This window comes from Lampetra fluviatilis, chromosome 76 (assembly GCF_964198595.1).
Source record: "Lampetra fluviatilis chromosome 76, kcLamFluv1.1, whole genome shotgun sequence".
Taxonomy (NCBI): Eukaryota; Metazoa; Chordata; class Hyperoartia; order Petromyzontiformes; family Petromyzontidae; genus Lampetra; species Lampetra fluviatilis.
The window spans coordinates 3,155,073-3,167,975 of NC_136350.1; the positions used below are offsets into that span (position 1 = coordinate 3,155,073).

Consider the following 12,903-nt stretch of genomic DNA (forward strand, 5'->3'; position numbering starts at 1 on the left):
GTGAGTTTGCGGTGAGTGTGTGGGTCCGTGTTGTGGGTTCGTGGTGCGTGTTGTGGGTTCGTGGTGAGTGTGTAGGTCCATGTTGTGGGTTCGTGGTGCGTGTTGTGGGTTTGTGGTGCGTGTTGTGGGTTATTGGAGAGGCTGGGTCCATGGTGCGGATGTGAGTCCATGTGAGTTCGTGGTGAGGATAGCGGTTCGTGGTGAGTGTGTGGTTGCCTGTTGTGGGTTATTGGTGAGGCTGGGTCCGTGGTGAGGATGTGAGTTCATGTTGTGACTCTCTCCACCATCTCCACCCCCTTCCCCCCCTCCCACAGCTTTCCTCACAGAGACCTTGGAGACTGCTGCGTGAGAGAAGCCACTCTGAGCATCAACACCATGGAGGTACGCATGGGCCCCTACTCTCGACTTACCAACACCACCCACACTTACGAACACCACCCTCACTTACCAACACCACCCACACTTACCAACACCACCCTCACTCACGAATACCACCCACACTTACCAACACCACCCACACTTACAAACACCATCCACACTTACGAACACCACCCTCACTTACAAACACCATCCACACTTACCAACACCACCCACACTTACGAACACCACCCTCACTTACGAACACCACCCTCACTTACGAACACCACCCTCACTTACAAACACCACCCTCACTTACGAACGAGCTTCTATGAAATATATATTTGTTCAACGTCGACTTACAACTCGCACTTGCGAACCGAACCGCGCAACGATCCTCCGCGAGATGTAGTGAGTGTTTGTGATGCCTGTACACGACTGTGTGGCACCACGGTGGCTAGGAGATGTTAACAATCTCACTTGGTATACAGGAGGTCGTGGGTTCGACCCCGATCCTGACGCCTACTGTTTATTTGAATCTAGATTTGAAGCTTTCGTGACTGCAAGGATTCATATTCTTAGGTTTTTTCGGTAAAGTCACGTAGGTAAAATATTTAAATTAATAAAAGTAAAATAAAAATAAAATAAAAATCACGACGTTTCGGAGGCAACACAAGCTCCTCTCACTTGATACAGCTATCGTGCTGTGACGGTTCCACCTTAAGACGGAAGCTTGTGTTGCCTCCGAAACGTCGTGTTTTTTATTTTATTTTACTTTTATTAATTTTAATTTTTTTACCTTCGTGACTTTACCGAAAACACCTAAGAATATGTTTATTTGAAGTCTGTGTGTGTAGAGGAGCATGCTCCAATATTGTCTGTGTGTGTATGTGCGTGCAGACGAGCCAAGCTGGAGCGAGGAGGAGGGAGGGAGTCTCTGTCAACACGTGGAGCGCGCTGTCCGCAGCCGGCACCGGCCCCATCCGCAGCAAATCGCCTCGAGGTGAGAACAGCAGTGAGAGCAAACGTGGCCACGGTGAATGGGGGGGGGGGAAGTCACTACCGCCATTTTGCATGGGGGACTTGACGGCGGCCATGTTGCTTAGGGGACTTTGTGGCAGCCATTTTGCATGGGGGACTTCATTGTGGCCATTTTGCATGGGGGCTGTCACGGCAGCCATGTTGCATGGGGTACATCACTACGGCCATGTTGCATGGGGGACGTCACTATGGCCATGTTACGTGGGGGATGTCACGGCGGCCATGTTGCATGGGGGTCTTTAGGGCGGCCATGTTGCATGAGGAATGTCATGATTGCCATGTTGCATGGGTATACAGTATTTGGCTGCCACTATATATTTCCATGTGATGAAGATAATATCAGCCACTTCAGTGGGGCCTTACCTGCCAAAATAAAAAATATATAGTTTAATTTTAGTATGGGTCTCTTATCAGCATGGATCTCTGTGGGTCTCTATGGATCTCTATGAGTATGGGTCTCTATGGATCTTTATGAGTATGGGTCTCTATGGATCTATGTATGGGTCTCTATGGATCTATATGAGTATGGGTCTCTATGGATCTATATGAGTATGGGTCTCTATTGATCTATGTGAGTATGGGTCTCAAAGGGTATCTGTGTTTCTCTATGGTTCGATACGAAAATGCATTTTTGTGGGTCTCTGTGGGTCTGAGTAGAGTTTCCACGTGATGATGACGACGATGTAGCTCTAGCGGGGGCATTACCTGGCATGTAAACAAAACAGAAATAGTTCAAAGTTGTTGTTGTTGTCACGTGTGCAGCGATCCTGAATTTTTTTGGGCCTCAGTTGAGTCATCGCCAAAAGCTGGAGCTGGCGGCCATGGAACAAGTCTGGTTCTTCACTGTCGACGAGGTCGACAAACCCCGGGGCGGCAACAACAACGACGGCTACGACGACGATAACAACAACTACATCCCTGTGAGGCTCACAGAGACACAGAGACACCCGTAGAGACCCACAGAGACACCCATAGAGACCCACAGAGACACACACAGAGACCCACAGAGACACAGAGACACCCATAGAGACCCACAGACACACACAGAGACCCATAGAGACCCACAGAGACACCCATAAAGACCCAAAGAGACCCACATAGAACCAGAGACACCCATAGAGACCCACAGAGACACCCATAGAGACCCACAGAGACACCCATAGAGACCCACAGAGACACCCATAGAGACCCAAAGAGACACACACAGAGAACCAGAGACACCCAGAGACCCACTCCCATTGAGACCCACAGAGGCACCCAAAGAGACACCATTAGACACCCAGAGGTTTTTGTTGGGTTAGAAGGCATGAGTATAAATGTGTAATTGTTAAATCTGCCACCACCACCAAACACAGACAGTTAAGATTCTGTTACGGGTTTCTGGGGTCTCTGTGGGTGTCTAAGGATCTGTGTGGGTCTTTATTGGTCTGGGTGTCTGTGGGTCTCTCAGGATCTGGGTCTCTGTGTATGTGTTAAAGTTATTTCGCACCATATGTAGCAAACTTTCGCTAATCCACTCACAGCGACGTCGGCCGTGATGGCCAGGAGATGTTAACTCCCTCGCCTTGTATACAGGAGGTCGTGGGTTCGATACCGACCCTGACGCCTGCTGCATATTTGGAGTTTGTGTCTCTATCTCTCTGCCCGTGGTTGCGTGGATTTTTCCAGGTCCTCCGTTTTAAAATCCTTTATATTAAGTTCGCTTGCGCGCTTACGACCGTGCAAATCTTTCGGTCGTTTTTTAACCCACTTCCCGTGATCCAATCTAGCTGACATTTTGCACACAGACTCGTTGTGCGTGACAATTAATGTTCGTGAAAATTTTACACTTTTTAGGACAAAAATATTATATTTAATTACCAATTGCTTAATGGTGCAATGCAATCATCTGACCCAGAGGTGGCAGCCATCTCAAGCCAGAGGACGAGAGGACTCTAGCCGCCACGCATATAAAGGATTTATAGTGAAAAACTTTGTTTTTACGGGTTATACTTGTTTCTTCTTCCACATTTAGAAACAACGTCACCACACATTTAGAGCAATTGGCTTCCGCTACACATTTCCACACGGTGGTAATGATAAGGCCCCACTTCGTTGAGCAATGATTCGTGATGGCCAGGTCACTCTTGAAAAAGAAGAACTACATAGCAGGTCAGTGGTGGGGCCTTTAACAGCGTAGCAATAGGCTGTAGCCTTTCTGGAAACGAAACACATACTTGCGGTGAGCATGCAGACAAAAACATGCTCTGATAATATGTGGCATTGCCTTTGATACTGATTGGTCTACACCAAAGAAAGCAGCCTTTGTTAGGGCCTAGTCTCAATACCAGTGTCTCACCGCCAGTCTCTCACCGCCAGTGTCTCACTACCCAGTGTCTTACTACTGAGGGTTAGATGGATAAACGCAAAAAGGCGAACAATCCCCCCGAGTTTAAACGGCATTCGGTATTCTTGGGTCTTTCGTTAAAGTCACGTAGGTAGGTTCAAAGAAAATAGTAAAAATAACAGTTAGACGACCGCTTGCGTTGCGATCGAAACGTCGTAGTTTTCTGTTATTTTTATTATTTTCTTTGAACCAACCTACGTGACTTTACCGAAAGACCCAAATATATTAATTCCTGCAGTCACGAAAGCTTCAAGTCAATCATTCGGCGAGTTTAACGAAACATTTAAACATCTCCGCAATCTAACACCCAAGCAAATAAAAACCTCCATGGTGGAAAATGGCGGCCGTGGAAAATGGCGGCCGTGGAAAATGGCGGCCGTGGAAAATGGTGGCCGTGGAAGCCCCGACTGCCGCTGCTGCCACCACCATTGAGCGTCAGGCACTCCGATCGCGACGACTCTGACTACCGGTCCCTGCCTCCTCCTCCGCCTCCCCAGGTCCGCAAGGAACAGCTCCACTACCGCTACGAGGTGCAGAAGCTGATCGGCGAGGGAGGCCAGGGACTGGTGCTGCAGTGCCTCGACCACAAAACCAAAACGCACGTGGCCGTCAAGATGATGTCGCTGCCCTTGTGGTGAGTCCGCGGTGGCCCGCGCTCTAGGACAATAATCATCAAACGATTGGAGGCACCGCCGTGAAACTTTCACTATGGACTCGTTGACAAAATACTAACTGCCGTAAAACTTCTGCTAACTATAAATTAACAAAATACGGACATAAACCTGCTGCTGAATATGAACTAACAAAATACTAACTGCCATGAAACTGCTGCTCACTACAAACTAACAAAATCTTACTGCCATAAAACTGCTGCTAACTATAAACTAACAGAATACTAACTGCCTTAAAACTTCTGCTAACTATAAATTAACAAAATACGGACATAAACCTGCTGCTAAATATGAACTAACAAAATACTAACTGCCATAAAACTGCTGCTCACTACAAACTAACAAAATCTTACTGCCATAAAACTGCTGCTAACTATAAACTAACAGAATACTAACTGCCATAACACTAACTGCCATAAAACTACTGTTAAATATGAACTAACTAAAAAAATACTAACTGCTATAAAACTACTGTTAAATATTAATTAACTAAAAAATACTAACTGCCGTAAAACTGCTGCTAACTATGAACTAACAAATGTATAACTGCCGTAGAACTTACTACTATGAACTAACTCACTAAATAATAACCTGCCGTCAGACTACTGCTATGAACTAAAGTTTACTAACAAAATAATAACTGCCTTACAACTATTACTAAGTATAAGCTAAAAACTAGCAGACCCATAGAGACCCACAGAGACACCCACAGAGACACCCAGACCCTTAGAGACCCACAAACACACCCACAGAGATACCCAGACCCTTAGAGACCCATATAGACACCCAAACCCTTAGAGACCCTTAAAGACCCAGAGAGGCCCACAGAAACACCCAGACCCAGAGACCCAGAGTAACCAACAGAGACACCCACAGAGTTACCCAGAGACACCCACAGAGACCCCCACAGAGTCACCCACACAGAGTCACCGTCGATTTCGTGGCCTTCCCCCTCCCGCTGTTCAGCCCCTCGACAGCGTCCCGCCAGATGACGGAGCTGGAGGTGGCCAAGGAGCTGCAGGGCAAGGCTAGCGATGATCTCTACGGAGTCATCCGGGTCCTGGACACGTTCAAATTCCGCGGACACAATTGCCTCGTCGTCGAGCTCTTGAAGTACGCGAACCTCCCCCCCACCACCCAAGCAACTAGATTTATCGATTCATCACATTTATTGAGTTTTACACGCAGGGCTTTCGCGACCAATATAGAGGTATTTTTGGGTTGGATTACGTAAATGTATAAATGTTGTGTCGTTAAACCCGCCACCATCCGACACAGCCAACTAGTAAGGGTTGTCACGCAAACAGAACGTACCAATTCGTTACTAGTACAGCACTAGTGTGTAGTGTATAGTGTAGTATAATGGTACAGCACAACGTTGTGTTCGAGAGCCAAGCCACAACATTTACAATCTCCGAGTACGGCGTTTCGCCAGTAATTACAACCAGCTTCATCAGGCGACAGCCAGATTTTGTGGAGCATTTCACCTGTTTCGTTCCTTATATAGAGGCACAGATGTGGTGACCACAATTCTGTGCTCTTGCGCAAAGTGTGTGGGGTGGCGGGGGGATGATTAATTTTCTAATTTGTTTCCCAATAGCTTTATTTAATAACTTTCAAAATTAACTTCTTTTGCAGTTTATTTAATGAGTTTAAAGATAGTTAACAATTCATCAAAAGATGTCTCGCCTCGTTAAATCAATTAAATGTAGGTTTTTACCCTTTTAACTGGTACAAAACTGACACCTTTATTCAAGGCATCATGTTTGCAATGACCACAACACAAGTAGTTGTGTTGTGGTCAGTGTCAGTTTTGTACCAGTTAAAAGGGTAAAAACCTACTATTATATTTTGCCACTGGTAAAAGAGATCTCATAGTGTAAATGCTAACCCCGAGCTCTCAATACTCTGATATTGCACTGTGTTTGAGTTGAACACCTTCTGGTGTCATCTGCTCCAACACCAATGGGGACTAGGCTCTAAAGAAAGCCGTCTCGGGAGTGGACCAATCAACTTCAAGGACAGTGCATATATTATCAGAGTTATGTTATTTGTTTGCATTATGGCTGCAGGTATTGTGGTCTATGCAAACATGACTCCTTGTAAAAAAAAAAGGTGTCAGTTTTGTTGCCAGATAGAAGGGTAAAAAAACAATTATCGTCGTCGTGGTTGTCGTCGTCGTCGTGCCAGGAAGAGCCTCAACGACGTGATGAGCAAAGGGAGCGTCGGGCGAATCTGCGTGATGCGCTTGAGGGAGTACACCAGGGCCATCCTCCACTTCCTGTTGTACGCCAAGCGACGGGGCATCGTCCACGGGGACATCAAGCCGGTGAGCGGAGCGGGGGCGGTCATCGCGCCCTCTCACCTGAGGACGACTGCTTGCGTTGTAGGCCGAAACGTCGTGAGAATTATTTTATTGTGTTTTATTTTTATTAGTTTATTACTTCCCTTCCACGTGGTGACTTTACCGAAAGAACCAAGAAGATGAATCCCTGCAGTCACGAAAGCTTCAAATCGAGTCCAAGTAGCTTTTTTACCCCCCTGCGTGCCTCTATCTCTACCTCTCGCTGCCCGTGTGGGTGTCAATGCGTCACTTTGCGTGATAGGCCCGCTGCCGGCTGGACACTCTCTTGCCGTAACCTCACAGCGTGGAATTCCTTCTCTGTCCCTCCCCCTTTGTCCAGGACAACATTCTGCTCACCGCGGCCGGCAAAGTGAGGGTCACCGACTTCGGCTGCAGCTTCTACCTGAAGCATGAAGGCGAGTGGCTTTGCGAACGTGGAGTTTTTTTTGTTGTTCAGGGTTAACTCGCGTCAATGTCAACGTTGTGTCGTCGAACCCGCCGCCACCCGACGCAGCCACTCGGTGAGGTTCAGCGTCACGTAAACAGGACGCGCCCATTTGCCACTTGCACAGCGCTAACCGGTGTGTGCTGGAGATGTAAACCCACTACGACGTTTACAATTCGAGCGCTTACAGCCGAGCGTCATCATCAGGCGGGCAAGCCAGAGTACGCGGTCCAACCCAAAAACTCACCTTCGCCGTGACATATCGGTCGCAGAAGCCGACTACGCGTTTAACCGACCGAAAAATAAACCTGTTCAACCCACGTCGCTGTTGACGGAGGGACTACTTCATATCAGAGGTCGCAATCGGGTACCCGATACCCGTACCCTACCCGATACCCGGCCGGCTACAGGTACCCGTTTGCGACCCTGGTGCGGCCGGGTACGGGTAAGGAATCAAAACCCGTTTGCGACCTCTGCTTCATATTCGTTGTCGTCGTTGTCGTTGTTGTTGTCGTTGTTGTTGCTGTGCAGCCCAAACCGTGGGCGGGACGTTGCCCTACGTGGCCCCAGAGCTGCTGCTGGGCTACCAGGTCACCTGCGCTGTGGACATGTGGGCGCTGGGCTGCACCGTGGCCGAGATGGCCACCGGCAAGGATCTCTTTGATCCACGGACCTACGAAGAACACCTGCCCTGCTGCGTCGAGGTACGGGCTGTGGGTGGGTACGGTGGGTATAGTGGGTGGGTGGGTGGGTATGGTGGGTGGGTACGGTGGGTACGGTGGGTGGGCCGGCAGGTCTCTATGGGTATGGGTCTGTTGGTCTGCACAGAGACTCATAGAGACCATACAGACCCACAGAGACCCATACTCATGGAGTTGGATTCTCTCTCACGGCCACAAACGCCAAAGGTGGCCGGGCGTGGCGCTGGGCACCCACCCCCTCATGTGCCGTTCCGGCCTTCAAAGGTGCTTCTCGCTGCTACCAGCACTTGCCCCAGCAGTCAAATACGGCTAATACGGGGAGGAGGGGATTGTTGTCTATGTGCACAATGTTGCTGGCCTTCGTAGGTGCTGCTCGCGACAAACAGCACTTGCCCCAGCAATGAGATGAGGCTAATAAGGAGAGGGGCGGATTGTTGTCTATGTACACAGTGCTGGCCTTCGTAGGTGCTGCTCGCGACAAACAGCACTTGGCCCAGCAATGAGATGAGGCTAATAAGGAGAGGGGCGGATTGTTGTCTATGTACACAGTGCTGGCCTTCGTAGGTGCAGCTCACTCCTAACAGCACTTGGCCCAGCAATGAGATGAGGCTAATAAGGAGAGGGGCGGATTGTTGTCTATGTACACAGTGCTGGCCTTCGTAGGTGCTGCTCACTCCTACCAGCACTTGCCCCAGCAATCAGATAAGGCTAAGACAAGTTCAAGTTCAAGTTAATTTATTATGTATAGCCCTGTGAGCCATTCGGCTCTTGAATCGGGTGCAACCGCAACAAACAAACAACATGAACAAAAAACATCTTAAAGTGAATATGTGACTGAGTGCAATCAGAAAATCCAAGAAAAGACAGCAAAACATTGCAGAAAAAAACACCGTACACCAACGCTGTGTGCAAAAATCCCAGTGGGATGCAAGTCAAACAACAACAACAACAACCATAAGACAACTTAGATTAAGGCCATCAGTCTAACTCTGTACTACAACAAACAAACATGGCTAAACCAATACACTTTTCGAAATCACCAAAATAAAGCCATGAAAGCAATGAAAAAGCAATCAAGACGAGGGGAAGGGGGGATTGTTGTCTTTGTACGCAGTTCCGGCCTCAAATAGGCGCTGCCTCCGCCACTACTCACCGCTGACAGACGGCACTTGCCCCAATGGGCCCGCTGAGGCTACACCGGCTGTAACCGACCCCCACCCCTCCTTTTGCCTTCGTCTGAAACCGTGCGCAGATCCTGGACATGCCCCCAAAAAAGATGGTGGACGAAGCCCCAAACAAGACACTTTACTTTGGTGAGTCGAAGGCTCGGGCAGGCTGGTGTGTGAGTGAGCGGGTGGGTGGGTAGGTGAGTGGGTGGGTGGGTGGGTGGGTGAGTGAGTGGGTGGGTAGGTGAGTGGGTGGGTGGGTGAGTGAATGGGTGTGTGGGTGTGTGAGTGAACGGGTGGGTGGGTAGGTGAGCGGGTAGGTGGGTGGGTGGGTGAGTGAGTGGGTGTGTGGGTGTGTGAGTGAGCGGGTGGGTGGGTAGGTGAGCGGGTGGGTGGGTGGGTGAGTGGGTGGGTGGGTGTGAGTGAGCGGGTGGGTGGGTAGGTGAGTGGGTGTGTGGGTGTGTGAGTGAGCGGGTGGGTGGGTAGGTGAGTGGGTGGGTGGGTGAGTGAGTGGGTGGGTGAGTGAGTGGGTGAGTGAGTGAGAGAGTTGTTGGGTAGGTGAGTAGGTAGGTGAGTGAGTGGGATAGTGTGTGGGTAGGTGAGTGGGTGAGTTGGTTCGGGTAGGCTGACGCCAGCGACATAACCCATTCCGTCTTGTTAGCTGGGGGGTGGCAGTGAGGCTCTTATAGGATTATTTTGTGGGGGGGGTTGGGGGGGGGACTGGGGGGGGGGTCTCTGAATATCCCGGAGGTGGGGCTCTCTGTAGAAGTCGCTAGGAAGCATAGGTGGGTTTGTGAGTGAGTGAGCGGGCGGGTGGGTAGGTGAGTGGGTGGGTGGGTAGGTGAGTCGGTGGGTGGGTGAGTGAGTGGGTGGGTGGGTGAGTGGGTGAGTGGGTGAGTAGGTGGGTGAGTGGTTGGGAAGGTGAGTAGGTAGGTGAGTCAGTGGGTGGCTGAGTTAGTGAGTGGGTGAGTGGGTGGGGAGGTGAGTGTGTGGTTGGGTAGGTGAGTGGGTGGGTGGGTAGGTGGGTGTGTGAGTTGGTATGTAGGTGTATATGAAGGTGGGTAGGTAAGTGGCTGAGTGGGTATGTGGGCGACGTGTTGGCGGGTGACTCTGCGTGTGTCTCTCTGTCTCTCTGCAGACTCTGAGGGTCTCCCCTACAACCTGTCCCAGCAGCGTCCACCAGGAAGCCTGTCCCTGCACCGCGCACTGCAGGGACACCACCCTCAGCTGGTGGACTTTGTCAGCCGCTGCCTGCAGTACGAACCACGCTCACCCCTCGCTCACCACCACTCATCCCCACACCACTCACGCCCACTCACCACCCCAGACCTGTCAACACCTTATCAGTGCCCTACCTCACTACAGACCCAATTCAGACCTTTATTGGTCACTCACTGACCCTGATACATATCAACGTACATCCTGCAAAGTCCCATCACAAGGAACAAACACAAACAAATAGACACAAATTGTTTTTATCACCCAGAATTGAAACGGCTGCACTCCGTACGGACCTGAAAACTCAATTACCCTGTACAAGAATATCGAAAAAACCATACGGGTTGACGGATCTGCAACCCACTCACCACCCACCACCACTCCCTTCCACCCTCTCCATCCCCCCACTCTCCTCCCACCTCCCACCCTGTCAAATCATCTCACCTTGCCCCTCTCACCACGTGTGCGTCTCCCCCCCCCCCCACCCCTCCCTCCCTCCCCGTGCGTCTCCCAACAGATGGGATCCGAATCTCCGGATGACGCCTGAGCAGGCGCTGGCTCACAGCTGGCTACAAACCACCACCACCCGGGCCACCACCATCCGGGCCACCACCACCAGCAGGGCCACTCCCACCACCATCGGGCCACCACCACCATCCAGGCCACCACCACCATCCAGGCCACCACCACCATCCAGGCCACAACCATCAGCAAGGCCACCACCACCATCCAGGCCACAACCACCAGCAAGGCCACCAACACCATCCAGGCCACCACCACCATCCAGGCCACCACCACCATCCAGGCCACAACCACCATCCAGGCCACCACCACCATCCAGGCCACAACCACCATCCAGGCCACAACCACCAGCGAGGCCACCACCACCACCCCCACCATCACCAGCTGGGGCGACACCACCATCAGCAGCAGTGGAGGCACCACTCCTGTGCAGGGCTCTGCAGCTGCTGAGCCACGGTGAGTCTCTCTCTGTGTACCTCGCCTGGTACGCAGGAGGTCGTGGGTTCGATCCCGACCCTGATGAGACGTTAACTACCTCGCCTGGTACGCAGGAGGTCGTGGGTTCGATCCCGACCCTGATGTGATGTTAACTACCTCGCCTGGTACACAGGAGGTCGTGGGTTCGATCCCGACCCTGATGAGACGTTAACTACCTCGCCTGGTACGCAGGAGGTCGTGGGTTCGATCCCGACCCTGATGAGATGTTAACTACCTCGCCTGGTACACAGGAGGTCGTGGGTTCGATCCCGACCCTGATGTGATGTTAACTACCTCGCCTGGTACACAGGAGGTCGTGGGTTCGATCCCGACCCTGATGTGATGTTAACTACCTCGCCTGGTACACAGGAGGTCGTGGGTTCGATCCCGACCCTGATGAGAAGTTAACTACCTCGCCTGGTACACAGGAGGTCGTGGGTTCGATCCCGACCCTGATGAGACGTTAACTACCTCGCCTGGTACGCAGGAGGTCGTGGGTTCGATCCCGACCCTGATGTGATGTTAACTACCTCGCCTGGTACACAGGAGGTCGTGGGTTCGATCCCGACCCTGATGAGATGTTGACTACCTCGCCTGGTACGCAGGAGGTCGTGGGTTCGATCCCGACCCTGATGTGATGTTAACTACCTCGCCTGGTACGCAGGAGGTCGTGGGTTCGATCCCGACCCTGATGAGATGTTAACTACCTCGCCTGGTACACAGGAGTTCGTGGGTTCGATCCCGACCCTGATGAGACGTTAACTACCTCGCCTGGTACGCAGGAGGTCGTGGGTTCGATCCCGACCCTGATGAGACGTTAACTACCTCGCCTGGTACGCAAGACGTCGTGGGTTCGATCCCGACCCTGATGAGACGTTAACTACCTCGCCTGGTACGCAGGAGGTCGTGGGTTCGATCCCGACCCTGATGAGATGTTGACTACCTCGCCTGGTACGCAGGAGGTCGTGGGTTCGATCCCGACCCTGATGAGACGTTAACTACCTCGCCTGGTACGCAGGAGGTCGTGGGTTCGATCCCGACCCTGATGAGATGTTAACTACCTCGCCTGGTACACAGGAGGTCGTGGGTTCGATCCCGACCCTGATGAGACGTTAACTACCTCGCCTGGTACGCAGGAGGTCATGGGTTTGATCCCGACCCTGATGTGATGTTAACTACCTCGCCTGGTACACAGGAGGTCGTGGGTTCGATCCCGACCCTGATGAGACGTTAACTACCTCGCCTGGTACGCAGGAGGTCGTGGGTTCGATCCCGACCCTGATGTGATGTTAACTACCTCGCCTGGTACACAGGAGGTCGTGGATTCGATCCCGACCCTGATGAGATGTTAACTAGCTCGCCTGGTACGCAGGAGGTCGTGGGTTCGATCCCGACCCTGATGAGACGTTAACTACCTCGCCTGGTACGCAGGAGGTCGTGGGTTCGATCCCGACCCTGATGTGATGTTAACTACCTCGCCTGGTACACAGGAGGTCGTGGGTTCGATCCCGACCCTGATGAGACGTTAACTACCTCGCCTGGTACGCAGGAGGTCGTGGGTTCGATCCCGACCCT

The 12,903-nt window shown here is 51.5% G+C and overlaps 1 protein-coding gene across 1 annotated transcript; it reads left to right on the top strand.

Moving 5' to 3' along the window:
- Nucleotides 1–375: 375 nt before the first annotated feature.
- On the top strand, nt 376–9,245 carry LOC144953424 (dual specificity tyrosine-phosphorylation-regulated kinase 2-like; the record flags this gene model as incomplete). Its single annotated transcript, XM_078884001.1, has 8 exons — nt 376–381; nt 2,187–2,318; nt 4,282–4,418; nt 5,422–5,568; nt 6,646–6,784; nt 7,140–7,215; nt 7,776–7,948; nt 9,198–9,245. Coding segments are annotated over exons 1-8 (858 nt in total), but the record flags the coding sequence as incomplete, so codon positions are not given.
- Nucleotides 9,246–12,903: the final 3,658 nt, after the last annotated feature.